Source organism: Gallinula chloropus (assembly GCF_964237585.1).
Source record: "Gallinula chloropus genome assembly, chromosome: Z".
NCBI lineage: Eukaryota > Metazoa > Chordata > Aves > Gruiformes > Rallidae > Gallinula > Gallinula chloropus.
Window position 1 is genome coordinate 64,258,094 of NC_140089.1, and position 15,718 is coordinate 64,273,811.

General features: G+C 39.8%; 1 protein-coding gene across 1 annotated transcript in view; it reads right to left on the reverse strand.

The window, feature by feature from the left end:
• The window catches only part of DMGDH (dimethylglycine dehydrogenase), a 50,886-nt gene extending 35,354 nt beyond the window's left edge, over window positions 1-15,532 (reverse strand). Inside the window, exons 1-5 of the mRNA XM_084278595.1 lie at window positions 15,410-15,532; window positions 13,635-13,800; window positions 6,766-6,864; window positions 4,603-4,767; window positions 3,981-4,185 (exon numbers count right to left, since the gene is read on the reverse strand). Of these exons, the coding sequence (XP_084134721.1) occupies window positions 3,981-4,185; window positions 4,603-4,767; window positions 6,766-6,864; window positions 13,635-13,800; window positions 15,410-15,531 (757 nt within the window). The 5' untranslated portion in view covers window position 15,532. The remainder of the gene's footprint in view (window positions 1-3,980; window positions 4,186-4,602; window positions 4,768-6,765; window positions 6,865-13,634; window positions 13,801-15,409) is intronic.
• Between the last annotated feature and the right edge of the window lie 186 nt (window positions 15,533-15,718).

Here is a 15,718-nt window from a genome sequence, read left to right on the forward strand (position 1 = left end):
TAGGGAACTTGTTTTGATTTGGGCATTTTCCCATCACCTACAAAGAAATCTATTTTAACCTAAGTTCAGTTAATGCTCCATAAGTGAAGTACCAGAAAATTCAGAGATTCACATAATTTAGGAGTTGGAAGGGACCTCGAGAGATCATCGGGTCCAATCCCCCTGCCAAAGCAGCTCCCTAGCTCATATTGCACAGATGGGCGTCCAGACGGGTCTTGAGTATCTCCAGAGAAGGAGACTCCACCACCTCCCTGGGCAGCCTCTCCCAGGGCTCTGTCACCCTCACTGGGAAAAAGTTCTTCCGCATGTTGGTGCGGAACTTCCTGTGCTCCAACTTGCAGCCACTGCCCCTTGTCCTCTCTCCACAGACCACTGAAAAGGGGCTGAACATTTCCCTCTGTCTCCCACACTTCAGATATTTATAAACACTAATAAGATCCCCTCTCAGTCTTCTATTCTCAAGGGTGAACAGCCCCAGTTCATTCAGCCTTTCCTCATAGGGGAGATGCTCCAGGCCTTTGATCATCTTTGTGGCCCTCCACTGGACTCTCTCCAGGAGATCCCTGTCTTTTTTATACCAGGGATCCCAGAACTGGATACAGTACTCCAGGTGGGGCCTGACCACGGCAGAGTAGAGGGTGAGGATCAAGTAGTTTTCCTGTCAAAATTGCTTGGACTTAAAGTGGTATCTGAAAAAGAAACAATACACTGGGAATATGCTTCTAAATAAATTCACTCTTTTGCTTACTCATTAAACCAGAATGAGTGGGAAAATATAAAGAGAAAGCATATTCAAGCTCCTCAAAGAAAATAAAAATTGTAAACTTCGTATTAAACCTTTGAAAAATAACTTTGTTTCTTTCAAAACAACATTAACATTTCTTAGCCATTAAGTTTGCAGAAGTACAATACAAACACAGTTGATCTTAAATTGCTTTTGAATTAAAGGCAAATAGTTTAGGTTTGTTCAAAATCAATTTTTAAATATTGTACTTCTAAAAAAAATCACTTCTAAGTGCTTATTTAATTACTTAGAATAACAACAGCTGACATTTACTGAATGAAAAAATTACAGTTCCTTTGTTTATAGTTTTTGAACCATGTGCAACAGCTATTACAAACACAAAAATGGCAAAAGGAAGAATACATTCCCTGAAACAAAACTCCAATTGGAAGCAGATGTCACGTTCTCTCACACACAGAGCTAAACGAAGGCATAAATTATATCTCTAGGACATTTGCAAAGATTAAACTGTAGAGATTGCAAACATCTGATGCTGAAATATTTAGTGGGGGTAGTACTCAGCTTATCTGTTGAACTATATAAACTGACTATCTCTTGTTTACAAGAAAGAAAGTCTTCCATCCCCAAGTATGTAATTACAGGTGTATGTACAGTGTATACATGTGCAAACGTGTGCTTACCTACACATACTGTATATATAAACTAAATTCACTGGTTTTGCAGTCTTTAATCAAATTTTCCATTATAAATAGGCTGCAAATCACTTCAACAGGCTCAATAACAGTTACTTCATGTCAGGGATTATTTATTAGGCATCTGCTTTCTTCCTAAATGGAAATCTCACATAAGGAACAGCTAAAGATTGGTTGAAACTAGTTTGTTCCAGTTCCACAGCAGATGTCAGTTGAGAATGTAGAGAGCCTTCTGATAGATTTTTTTTCTCTGCTGATATTGCAACATGAGACTAAAGTATGAGCTCTGAATTACACCAGTCATGATCTGTAGTGGAATGAGGCAAGGCAGAGAAGAATGAATGTTAGCTGAGAGAACATTTATAATATGTATGTGTTATACAGTATTGATTTCACATCCTTAGCCAGAATGCTAAGCAATGTGTGTTTCAAATGTTCATTCTGACTGAATAGTTAATTACACAAGAGAATTAACTAAATATATCTTTGATTTAATAACTTTGGAAAAAAAGCCAAACAACTGTGAAAGTTTCACAAGGGTGCATTCTATTTTTTCAAATAAACATTGAGAAGAATTTACTAGAAAACTTTGCCTGTCAACTCGATACATAAACCATAGAAAGATCACTACACTACAAAACTCTAAGGAAATTTCTACGTCTGTGATACTTCATCCATATGATGCAGAGCCAATCATTAGGAGTAATGACTGCCTAGAAGTCTGTGGCCTAAATAAGAAGTCTGATTGCCAAAAGAGCTGTGTGTAAGTCAATCTCCCTTGTTTGTCATAACCTGTTCCCTCTGCCTTCTCTTCCTTTCAATCTGTTCCCATCTATGTCTCCCCTGCAACTCTACCAGTCTTTCATGCTCAGACAGCTGAGGCAACCTCAATTTTCCAGTCTCAGTTTCTCACACACACACCCATCCTCAAGTATCTTTCCTAATACTTTTGTCCAAAAAGCTTCAGCTCCAGTTCCCTTAATGAATCATGTCAGATCCCTTTCTGCTATCCCTCTCTGTGGTATTATCCTTACTAACACCATCCCTGCTGTCCTTCTCAGTCTGAACTTCCTTATTCGGCAAGTCCTCTAGCACGTAAGCATCCCACCTGCTGCTGGAGCTCCCAACTACCACTGGGAACATTTCCCAAGCATTTCAGTCTCCCAAGTCTATTTCCCTGCCACTAAAACTCACCCGTAATTCCAATGTCAGCCACAGTTATTCTACCCACCAACAAGAAGAGTCCCGGTTTCACCATTTCATCTGCTTTGCATTAGAAATATGGATGGTTTTGTATGGATTTTGGAGGGTACAGATGTAAAAAGAAATTATAAAGACATATCCTTGCTCTCACTTGCTCTGAGCAAGAAGTTTCCTTCTCAAGTCTGATTATTCACTAAGATGGGATGTATGAAAGACTCAAGCCCTTAAAAATGCAGATATGATTTAGTTTGAGACAGACTAGAGTTTGCAAAAATTTCAAACAAATGATAAATATTCAGCACGTTTTCAAACAACTGAAAACAGAAAGTTGTCAACTCAGAAATAGATGGCACACTTCACATAGGATATGCCAACAGTTTCACCAACACTATATTCTTCTGTAAGTTGTATAAGGCAGCAAATCACAGAATCACAGAATCACAAGGTTGGAAGAGACCTTTGAAGATCATCAAGTCCAACCATTCCTTCCATCCTATGCTAAACCATATCCCTAAGTACCTCATCAACCCTTTTTTTGAACACATCCAGCGATGGTGACTCAACCCCCTCCTACAACCTCCTACCTCTACAACCTCCCTTCATGTAGTTGTAGCTGGTGACGTTTTTCAGCTCAAACACAGGTTTTCAGACCTAAAAACGGTTTTAGGAAAACCTAAATCCAAAGGACATTTGCCCAAAAGCTCTTTGAAGCAGAAACATCAACTTGGCTTCTTTAACACAATGAAGAATAAAAATTGCATATGTAAATACAAGCTCCTTTGTGTTAGGAGATTTTTATTACATGAAAAAATGTATTGTTAATCCAAGCGCATATTTAAAATACTACTCAAAGGGCATCAGAAATCTTCTGTCTCAAGGATACATAGATAGAGTTCAGTCTTACAGAGATAATACTGAAATAGGCAGAGTTATCTTATTTGCTGCAAATCCTCAGTCTCTGAAAAAACAGTGATGACATTTCTACTTCATTTGTACATTCCTTTACCCTTTCTAAATAGCTCTCAGAAGATTTTAGAGGACAATATGCATAGACAGAGACTTGTCTCTTCTATATAACTTAATGTAGACCAGTAAAGGTCTCTTCTGCTCCTAAAAATCTATCTAGACAGTAACTGCTGGAGACAAACCAGAAAGAAATATTATTAATGCCTTGTCAAGGACAATTAAAGAGCTAAATTATCACAGCACTGTAAAGTAATATGTGCAAACTACATTTTGCACAAACCAAGTGAAGAGTTTAAAACATCTATTACTTATCCCTGATATGGTACAGATGCTCCATGCCATCCACTTTGTGAGTATACAAATACTTGTGTTACCTGCAGCATTCACAATTCGCTTTGCTCGAATTATTCCATGTGGGGTTTCAACTTCCCATGTCCCATCTGAGCAGGAGTTCAGGTTAGTCACTTGGACAGGGTAATTTAATTGGGCACCATATTTTCTGGCTCCTGCAGCCAAGGCCATAGTGAGAGAATAAGGATCAATATGACCATCTCCAGGGTTATACAGGCCAGCTAACACCTAAGTGGAGGTAAAATCCCCAAAAATGAAAGAAATTAAAATTTATCAAAATTAACTGTTTAAAAAAAAAAACAAACACTTTATTTTTTGAATGCAGTAAACATCAAGAAGTCAAAGCAAATCAAATTTTCAAACCATATAACATCAGGCCTTCAATTAGCCAACTTAACAATGGTGCAAGGGTGCAAAATGGCCCAGTTTTCCCATGCAATTAAAAGTTGCAATATTTTAGTATTATAATACTACATGTATTATAATTACTAGCATGCATGCTGACATACATTATGATGTATATTTTTTCATTGAAAACTAAGAACTTACTGTACAATTTATGTAAACAGACCTTATGTTTTGAAGGCTAATAAACCAACATTTAATGGCAATGGAAGTTATTTTTCATAAAATTAGGTTCATTACCATATCCATATTCAGTAAGGGAAATAGCTCTTGTACTTTCTCAGGTGTGATTAGGTACTGCTCTGTTGCGTGCCAACCAGCACGAGTCATTTGGTATTTAAATTCATCCACCCTTGTGGGGGTTGAAGCAATTCTGATGCTGCCAGGCTGATGAAATCCCACAGCCTAAAACAAAGAGTGAAAGAGAATCACTGAAAGAACCTTTATTTATCACCATAAAGCCATGTTCCCATGCTATGGGAAGTCTACGGGATTTTTGCCACTAACATCACTGAAATGAGATTCAAATAAATCATGTGCCCTTGAAGGAACAGGACTTAGATGTAAAGTCCTAGTGAAAATAATTTCTTTAAAAAATTTATCAAACTAACTTCCTAAGTTAGTACATATGATTGTCAACAGAGTTGTGAAAAATCTTTCTTGAATGTCATACCATTATTTGTGTACAGACTTGATAAATATACACAGAATCAGATACATCTGAAGAATAAAGGTATTATAGTTTATATTAAAGTCTATCCCCTGCATAGCCTTCTGTTGAGATGCTGCAAAATAAACTGATTATGCACCTTTACTGACACAGTTAGTAACCACCTGCCTTTATTTTTGTCTTTGTAATGAAGCAGAAATCCTTATATGGCAGTACAATAAATTCTCACTTATTGGTATACAGTATTTACAGAATCACAGAATCACAAGGTTGGAAAAGACCTTTGAAGATCATCAGGTCCACCCATTCCTGTCCTAGGCTAAACCATATCCCTAAGTACCTCATCAACCCTTTTTTTGAACACATCCAGGGATTGTGACTCAACCCCCTCCCTGGGCAGCCTGTTCCAGGCCCTGACAACTCTTTCAGTAAAGAATTTTTTTCTAATATCCAATCTAAACCTGCCCTGGCACAGCTTCATGCCATTTCCCCTTGTTCTATCTCCTGTCACCTGACTGAGGAGACCATTGCCCACCTCTCTACAACCTCCCTTCAGGTAGCTGTAGGTGGTGATAAGGTCTCCCCTCAGCCTCCTCTTCTCCAGGCTAAACAGCCCCAGCTCCCTACGCCGCTCCTCATAGCATTTGCCCTCCAGCCCCTTCACCAGCCTGGTTGCCCTTCTCTGGACTCGCTCAAGGACCTCAATGTCCTTTTTATGTTGGAGAGCCCAGAACTGGACACAGTACTCGAGGTGTGGCCTCACCAAGGCATAGTACAGGGGCACAATCACCTCCCTAGACCTACTGGCCACACTGTTTTTTATACAAGCCAAGATGCCATTGGCTTTCCTGTCCGCCTGGGCACACTGCTGGCTCATATTCAGCCTGCAGTCAACCAACACCCCCAGGTCCTTCTCTGCCTGACAGCTCTCCAGCCAGTCTCCCCCGAGCCTGTAGTGCTGCCTGGGGTTGTTATGTCCCATGTGCAGCACTCTACACTTGGCCACATTAAACTTCACCTTTTCTGTATTCTTCACAGGACACTAGTATGTCTGAATAAATTTTTAGTAGAACTCAAATGAAAATATGCTGTAGTATCTTATCTAGATGAGCAGCAGAATGATGAAAAAAAGCATTTTAGTACAATCATCGTGTTTGTAGGTTAGTACAGTGAGGTTCATGGAATTTCTGCTTCTGTTTGAAGCAAGCATGGGTTCAGTGAATGGCATCTATATGGCCGAGTGATGCCAGATAAAAGACACGACCACTGTTTCTCTGCATACTCATTCCTTAAGTCACTAAATAAAACCACATCTCTTAAAGGGATGTGAAGAATTGCAGCAATCTTCTCTTGTACAGACAGCATTGTATCAGATGAATGTTTAAGTGGACATGTTTAAAGCAGGAATGTAATATCAATCTGTTCATTCCAGTTCCTTATTGCTATTTTAACTCCTACACCAAGCTGAATTTGCAGACCCTCATTTTGCTGAGCTTCTGAGGTGTCTGATGAAAAACATTTTCTTAAACTTTAGAGGGTCTGGGAAATCATCTAAAATATATAGCAACTAAGCACCAGGCGATGTGCAGGCAGAAGGATATATTTTAATCAAATGGGAGGTTAATGATAGCCATGAACACACATAATCAACTTGCCACCTCCAAACTTTTTGTAAGACTATTTTTGAGGTTAACATTGATCTGAACTAATAATTTAAGGTTTAAGGAGACTACCTGTCCAGTCTCTTCTTCCAGCTTTTCATAGAGCTTGATGCTGTAAGAATGGATTTTCTTCAGGTTTATTCCAGGATGAAAATAAGTAGTTAAACCAGCCTCAAATAAGAAATAGGGACAACAACATAGATATGTGATTAGAAATGCAGTGTTTTCTTTCCCTTCTTCCAACAGTCATTCAAAATGAAATTGTCAAGGTACTGTAAAGAAAAGCAACACATAGATAGAGACAACCGCCACAAAAATAAAATCCTTTCCCTACTTACATATTCTTGTTCTCAGCACCTGTCTTTTCTAATCAGATTTGTCAACCCATGACACTGTTGCAGTTGTTCCCTCATATAGTTTCCTTTCTTCCTTAAATTATTCAGTAGTCAGTTTCAAATCTTTTATGAGACACACAAACCTGTTACTGATCAATTAAATCAACTGATCGTCCTACTTAATGTCCTGCAGTTGGATCTCTTCATTCTTGCAAATGGAAACAGGAGTGAAACCAAACCTTCACAAAGACCAGATTTAAACAAAAGTTATTACTTTCCTGGGGTACAAACAGCAGGGCTGTGGAAATAAATACTCTTCTGTTCTCAACAGTTGTCTCACATGCCAGTTGATGAGCAATTGCTGCATTTCAGAAGTAGCTTAAGAAATTGCTGTATGTATTTTGCACATAATCTTACGAGGTCTGACTTTAGAAAGCTGTCAAGTCCTTTTGGGGTCATGAAAAGGTAAAATCAAGAAGTCATTGCACCCTCTTTAAGGAAACCGTTCACCTGCCTACAGGAGACAGCTGCATCAGTCTAATGACATTCGTACCTACAGACATTTAGCACTTAAAATACAGCAGAGTTAAAATATTACTGAAGTTAAGGTTAAGTCTCACTAAAACTCTTCTTCCCAATGAGACAACTAAATGTAAACTTAGCTTAGGTTTTCAAGCTAAGGAACTACATTGATTTAAATATTATGTACATATATATATAGTTATAGTGCATATTCTGCTAACTAAAATAGATGCATAGATGAAGGTTGCTTCAGTTAAGAGAGCTAGACAGCAAAGTCAATCTTCCAGTTCACTGCCATCCTGAGAAAAAAAAAAACAGGAAATCTAAAGGTGAAAAGTAACATATTTTAAAGGTAGATATTTAAAAGTACAGTTTTGTTAGTTTCCTTCTAAGTTGCCTACTATGCACATGCATTAACTAAAGTCTTAATTTTATCTTGTCAACTTTGTTCTGTGCTAAATACAAGACTTTAACTTCTAAAGCTAGTGGAATAACTGTATACAAATGGATAACAAAAGGTCTTTAAAGATATATTTTAATTCAAAATAATTTAATTATATTAAGAACCTATTAAATGTCACACTTCTCTACAATTAACATAAACATATATTGCATGAGTTAAATCAAACATTATAATTTTTGAAACCATGGGTTCTTCTGACCCATCTTTCTTAGTTTAACTTCACATTTAAGACCTGGTATTTTCCGTCAGTAACAATTAGCTTTAAATTGCTCTTAGGAAATTATACCATGTTCCTCAAAAACATAAATCACGCTCACTGCCTGAGATGAGAGGTACTCACTAGCTTCAAAGCAAGAGTGTGACAAGTGTCTGGCATTACTGAATGTATGTCTTAATGCTAGACACTGTATGTTTTCCTGCCTTTCTTGGTGAGGATTTTTAGTTTGACATCTTAAAGTTTATATATACCTGGTGCTCCACATGAGTGAAATGCCGAAATAAACCAATGGAAAAATGTGCAAAATTAATCTGCTACCAGTATTATATTCTTTTGTTTGTGTTACATTAGTAAATTTGGCTCTTGCTTGCTCAGTATGCTCAGTATTGTTCACTACCTCAACAATCTGAGTGTAAAAAGTGATCACGGGTATCTGTAGGAGGAAGAAAAATCTACTAAGGGACTCATTTAGCACCAAGTAGGCACAATGAATTCAGTAAGGTTCCAGAATAATGGCCTGGAAAAATCTTACTTGTCCTTTTCTTATTATCATATTGGATCACCATCATACTGGACACAGCTGGAGACCAGGTATTTGGCCAAATGGGTTTCTGATCTCATTTGATACACGAGGGTTTATGTTGTTGTCAACACATTTATTTTAATTACCGCAGAATAAAGCCCAGGGCTGTTTCACTATGGAATTTGTAATTAAAACTTGCTTGTTTCTTTAAAAAAAAAAAAAAAAGTCCTAAGGGCCTTTTTTCTGTGTATACAGAATAAAGAAATATATTAGGCATTGAAATGTTTACATTTCTTTGGCCATTTACAGTAACCTATAAGTAATTAATTTACTTGTACCTGCAAATTCTGTCATTTCATTTTATTGTCTTCTTTTATTTATGTAAATTTTTTCTCATCTGTTTTTCTTCTTCAAAATGTAGAAATCTCTTTTGCAGATGTAGGGAAATTCTATTTTAGGGGTCACACTTGATAAAGTCATTTTGAACCAGATGAACAAAAAATTGCTTAAATGTTATCTATAGAGCAATTTACATTCAAGGGCATTTAATTGCAGGTATGAAATCAAAACTTATCTCTGACATTTTTAAGGGAATAAAACAATTGTAAACACATTTGATGCATTTTGGCTTCTGATAATGAAAGCTTCTGGTTTCAGGACAGCAGCTGGGAGGCAACTACAACCTGTCTGGACTATATGAAAATTAGTATAATAAAATAATTAGATAAAATAAGAAGATTGAATGGTACCTCAGGGCACCTCTATTCAATCTCATACTCAAAGCAGGGTCATCTAGAAGATCAGATCAGATTGCTCAAGATTTTCTCCAGCCTAGTGTTGAAAATCCACAAGGACAGAGACTGCATTGCTTCCCTGGACAAGTACAGGACTTTGCATATGCCCTTGTTATATTTCATAAAATCCCTGTCTTTTCATCCCTCTAGCCTATCCACATCCCTCAGCATGACAGCTGTACCCTCGGATGCATTGACTGGTCCCCCCAGTTTGGTGTCAACTGCAGTCTTGACAAGCATGTACTTTGTCACCTACTCCAGATCATTGACAAAGATATTAAACAGGATGGCTCCTGAGACAAACCCTGTGACACTCCACTGTTTTGTGGCCTATGGGTAGAATGTGACCAATTAATCATTGCCCTCTGAGCCTGACCATCCAAACAGTCTTGTAACTATCAAAGTTGTCCTGCCATACGGTTGAATACATGAATATTACGGGAAGCAGTTCCCCAAGTCTTGCTAAAATCTATCAAAGGAGGCAATCAGGTTTGGTCATACATGATTTATGCTTCACAAGTCTATGCTGGCTGTTCCCAATCACTTTTTTTTTCCCCTTATGGGCCCAGAAATATGATCTGAGACTTGCTCCATGTTATTCACAAGAAATCAAAGTATGGGTGCTCTTTAGCTTCCTTGCTTGTACCTTTGGCTTTTTTGTAAAGATGCATACATATGCCCTTCTCAAAACCTTGGGCACCTCCAGCACCTCCAGAGTCTTTCCAAAGTGACACATGACCAGCCTTGTTGTAATCAACAGCATTCTTGCATCCAGCCCACTTGGTCCTATATATGTCTACAAGCAAAGTTTTCCCAGTAATGCTTGTTTTGATCCTCACCCACCGCTGGTAGTTCCTCTTCTCCTTGAACCCTGCCTAGGGCACAGAGGCCTAAGAAACCTTGTCAGTGGAAGCTTGGGCAAAGGCAGCATTGACTACTTCAACCTTACCAGTGTACACTGAGACTGAATTACCCACCTCATTCAGAACAGTCCTGCATTTCCCTTGTTCAGCTTTTTACTACTAATAAAGCAGTAGAAGCTCTTCTTGATGACTTTAATGTTCCTTACTAATCCTAACTCTAGCTGCACTTTGGTTTTCCTAGCATCCCCCTTACATGTCCAGGCATTTTTTTTTCCTAAATTAGACCTTTCATAGCCTCTTCCTGCTTCCACCTGCTGTATAGTATACTTTTGCTCCAGAACTCAGTCATGAACTCTCTGGTCCAGCTGGCCTCCCAATATGTGTTTCCAGGTGGATCGTTCTTGTATTTGAAAGAGATTTGCCCTAGGTTTTGCTCAATTTCTGTAAAACAGAGATTTTATGGTAGGTGACCATGACCTGGGAAATGAAGTTTAAGAATGGACGCTTTATTATGAGAATTGGCACAGCAATTTTAGGTGTTTTTATGATTTAAATTTTAATCTGCTGAAATGTTCATGTATCAGTTTTGTTCTATTCAATCTGTTTCAGATTTTATACAACTTCATCTAGTAAGTCAGCATTCTGGAGGAAAATAGCATTAACACTTTTACCACTTGTATTCTCTCTCCTTGCAAGTTTGAACAAGTCACAGTAAGTTTTTGTCTTGTGCTGTGCTTTATTAACTATCATCAGCAAAATCAATTGCACTTTGTAAAAAATGTATCAGTTAACACACTGATAAGTTACACATTTTGTCAGAAAATGCCTTTCAAATAAGCAACAATACGAAAAATGTATTTGGCAAGTGAGTTGTACCCCTTGTTTAGTCTCTGTGGCTTCAGGCAAGTCATCTGACTCACCTGCAGAACGGTACAACTTTAAGAGTTTTTAAAGCCTAAGTCCTGACCTACTTTATACACGTATAATAATGATTACTTTGTCATGGTTACATAGGTATAAAAATGAGGAACACTTGGTCTGTTATTTAGATCTTCTTATTACTGATAATATAAGCACGTGCATTCGTTCTCTGCTGGTTTAATGTAAATAAAATGAAAGTGAGACAAATTTATCTCAGACCCAAGAAGTGGAAGAAAGTTTTGGCAGCCACACTAGCAAGAATATGATCTGTATGAAACATAACCCTGAGCTCTGGCAGTACCTACTGGTGAAAGAGGGAAAGTGTGGTATAGTACTGCAACATCCAAACCAGACTTTCAACATTTGCTGCTGGAGGCACGAACTGTGGGACATTTCACGTGCTAACTCTTATGGGTAACTTTCATCTGCACTTAGTATTGTATCACGGTGAGGAAGCCACTGATAGATGTAGAACAGAGAACTGAAGAGTTTTGATCCTTTTCATTATCTGAAACAACATTAATGTTTTCATCTTCAGATGCAGCGCTCTGAGTTCAATGAAAACAGGCAGTACACATGTACTTTACCTAACAGATAGCAATTTTTAACCTGTCACATAACTAGCTGTATTGCTGTGTTAGTCACATCAAATTCTGCTGCACCAGGTACCACCAAGCAGCCCTCTCAATAGCCCAGTGCAGGCATTTTCTCTGCTGGCCCCAGGTCTCTCCCTACTGTTGAAAAAGCGTTTCTCTTCCAATGGCAGCATTCGCTTAAAAAAATGGGGGCAAAGAAATGGAGAGGTTGCTTTTACACAGTTATGAGCAATAAGCTAGAGGAAGTGAGTACAACGAGTACAAAGGAAACATTTACTAACAACCCCAAACTTGTGATTTCGATGTCTTCTTCGGTGAGAGGTTTTTTATTGCTTTTTACACAGTTACTGTTCTGTGCATGCACTGGGTAAATAAAATTTAGTCTGCCTCACCCAGATGCTTCTCAGATTAATACAATGACTCTTTCATTGTTATGATTCAGTACACAAAGATGCAGGTTTTGACCGTACACAGGGTGTTGCTGTGTTCACTGAACTACATCACCTGTGGCATCATTCCTTCTAAAAGACACATAATAGCTGAATTTTGGTTTTCCTAACTCCATACAGTATGTTTTCGTTTGCTTTGTTTGCGGAAGTATAAACCTACACATAGATTTCAGGCAGTGATTTTTCTATTTGCATCTGTTACCATTATTTGTTACTATTTGATGTGGGAATACAAATCAAATGTAATTCGAGCTACCGTCCTCAATTCATTCCTGACAGGCACTGAGATACTAGAGCTATTAAGTATTGCATAAATGCTGTATTCTGCTAATAGAGTAGTTCTAGCAAACTGCTGGATTTTCACTCTTTTGCATTGCTATACATGGATGACATTCTCCCAAGTTGACCTGAGTGTAGCTGGAAATGAACGGAAAAAGCATCTATAGTGGTGGCAAGCTTTATTTAATTTCATTACACTACCTACTCCAGGCATTGACATATGTTATTACATACAAACACATGTACTCACCAGTATGTCATTGTGATTAGCATTATTATAGGAAGTGTCCCCAACTTGCCATGTATGGCTTTTGAATTCCTTAGAGTACAGACAAACGTAAAGCCTAAAAAACCCCCACATTGTACAATTATTGGCTTCTCTCCTCCAAAATTTTGTGTAATGTCAGCGGTGGCGGGAAAGAAAGTGCTTTTCTCTGTAAGAATCAGTTTCTGAGACAGTGACACTCTTTGAGAACTGGACACTGGTGCTTGATCACTTCTCTTTCAGGATGGCACATACATGAAAATATAATGGCACATACATAAACATAATTATAATTATACATAATTCCAAATTTTGCATTTCTGTTTTATGCAAAACAGTGAAACACCTCAGTGAAAGACTCTGGAATATAAATTAGATTACCTTCTAAATAAAACCTTAAGCTTAAAAAAACAAATTTAAGATAAAGTCTAAATCCAGTTGACTGGCAAAAATTTGTAATAACAACTACCTTCCAGTAATTTCAAAATACAGTTTACCCCAGTTTTTACAAATGGGAAAAGTGCACTTACGATAGATGAACCAACTTCTCAAACTTACACAGCAAATCTAGAAATAACTCAGTGGTGAAGTCTGTAAAATAGCCAGACAGTTAATTTCTGGAAAGCCAGGGAATTAAAAAGCCAATGAAACTTCCACCACTTTTGTGATACACAAACTGCTGTTAATCTGAGAGATTAACAAAACATTTCTTACTGCATGCCACGTAGATCCTGCAGTGAGCTCAGATTTTTCTAGCAGAACAACATCCTTCAAGCCGGCCTTAGCCAAGTGATAGGCTAGACTCACACCAACGCAACCACCTCCAATGATCAGTGTATCTGCGGTATCTTTCCCCAAGGAAGGAGACTGAGCTTCTTTCCTGGGGAAAAAAAAAATAAAAATCACTGACAGTTACAAAAAGTCCATCCCTTGTTTACAGCTCCCATCATAATATAACTGGTATCTGCTTGGGAGTCTAAAACCTAACCTGTCCATGATTACCTTCCCTCAAAGTAAGTCATAAACAGTAGTAATAAAAAAAGCAAAGGAACTTTACTTCCACTCACAATTTTAAATCTTTATTTGTCCAATACACCTTTATATGCAGACCCTATTTTCCAAGTAAAAGAAATGTACTCACAGAATGACAGTGTATAGGCAATACAAAGTCTTTAAAAATTGTCAACTTAGTAAAGCTCCTTCATAAATGTCTAAAGCCAGTGTCTGCAGATTACATGAGTGTTTGCATTCATGAACAATGAAACTTAACATTTACTGTAATTTTGACACCTTCTGACTTTGCTGAACTCAAAACATTATAGAAACGGGTTTCTGTCAGTGGCCACCATCTGCTATGACATCATGCTACATTTTCACAACTAGTTTAAGCCATCACAAACCAGAACAGCTGCCATAGGCAACATCAGATCCTCTTCCTCTACTGCCCCATCCACAGACAGCCAAGCAGCAAACTGGATCAGGACATTTATTCAAAGCAAAAAGAACCCTTTCTTTTTGGATATGAGACAAGCTAGGATTCCTTAGTACAGTAGCAGCCACAGTACTCTCCCTCCAGGACAGTTAATCAATACTCAATTTTATCTACCTCCCCTCCTTGTACATTTGCTTTTGCAACTTCTCTGGCAAAAGGCTTTCTAATATGTAACTAGTCTTCCTCCCAGCCCCCGCTCAGAAATCAAAGCTATTAGTTTTATGCCTTAGAAATTGAGATCTTATAAAACAATACAACATTTTAAATGCAAATGCAGGAGGAGGACACACCACGCTTATTCATTGTGTGTCAATGAATGAAAAGTGAAATAAGTGGGAGAACTGGACACCACAGGTTTTCCGTATTCAGAGCACCACACACTTGAATGTGTTGTGTTCTGAGATTACATATTAATTTCCTGCAAGTTAACAGTCAGCCGTTCAACAGAGACACTGAATGCTGGGGCACACGGTAAGCAAACTCAGGCATGAAGGATTTTCTCAAGCGGCTTTCATGCTGGGAATTTAAGTCTTCCTCACCTTACTTCCAGCTCTTTTCAAACCTTTTAGTTTCACCCTGAGCCCCAGAGCCCGGTAAGAACCTGATGGGGACCTTCCCTGTGGCACCCACACACTTCACCCTGGCACTTCCTCGTGCCGCTTACAGCCGGTGGTCACTTCCCGCTCATTTCGATACGTCGTGGCCCAGCAGGCTCCGTGGGTCGGCCACTCACCCCGGGCCGGGTCTGCTCTTCACGCAGAAACGCGTTGGGCGCAGGGGGAAGTCCTGCCCACAGGGCGAGACCTTCGCGCCCCGCCGGCCCCGCGGGAGCCCCGCCGGCCGGCAGAAGGGGCCCAATTCCCCGCACAGCCCCCACCAGGCAGCTTCGCCCTCGGGGGCCGCGCCTTGAAGCGGCGGGGCCGCCACCCTCCGCCAGCCGCGGCTCCTCTGCCCGCGCCCACCCGTCACACAGCCCGGCCCGCGGGCCCGCACTCACCGCCCCTGGGCGCCCGCGCTGCCGCCGAGGGACCGCAGGGCAGCCGCGGCGAGGGGGTCAGGCCCGCCGCCGCGGCGGGGGGGCCGCAGCCGCCACAGGGCTCCTCGCAGCATCGCGCTCATCCCTCACGCAGCCCAACCGGCACCAGGGGTGCAGAGCGCTGGCCCTGCGCCCCTCCCGACGGCATCCCTCCCCGTCCCTGCCCCCGCCGAGGACAGCCCCTGCGGGGAGGGCGCCGGCCCGCCCCTTGGCAGAGGGGAGCCCCGTGGAGCCACCGGCCACCTCCCGACCTCGGCGGCGGCGGGAGGG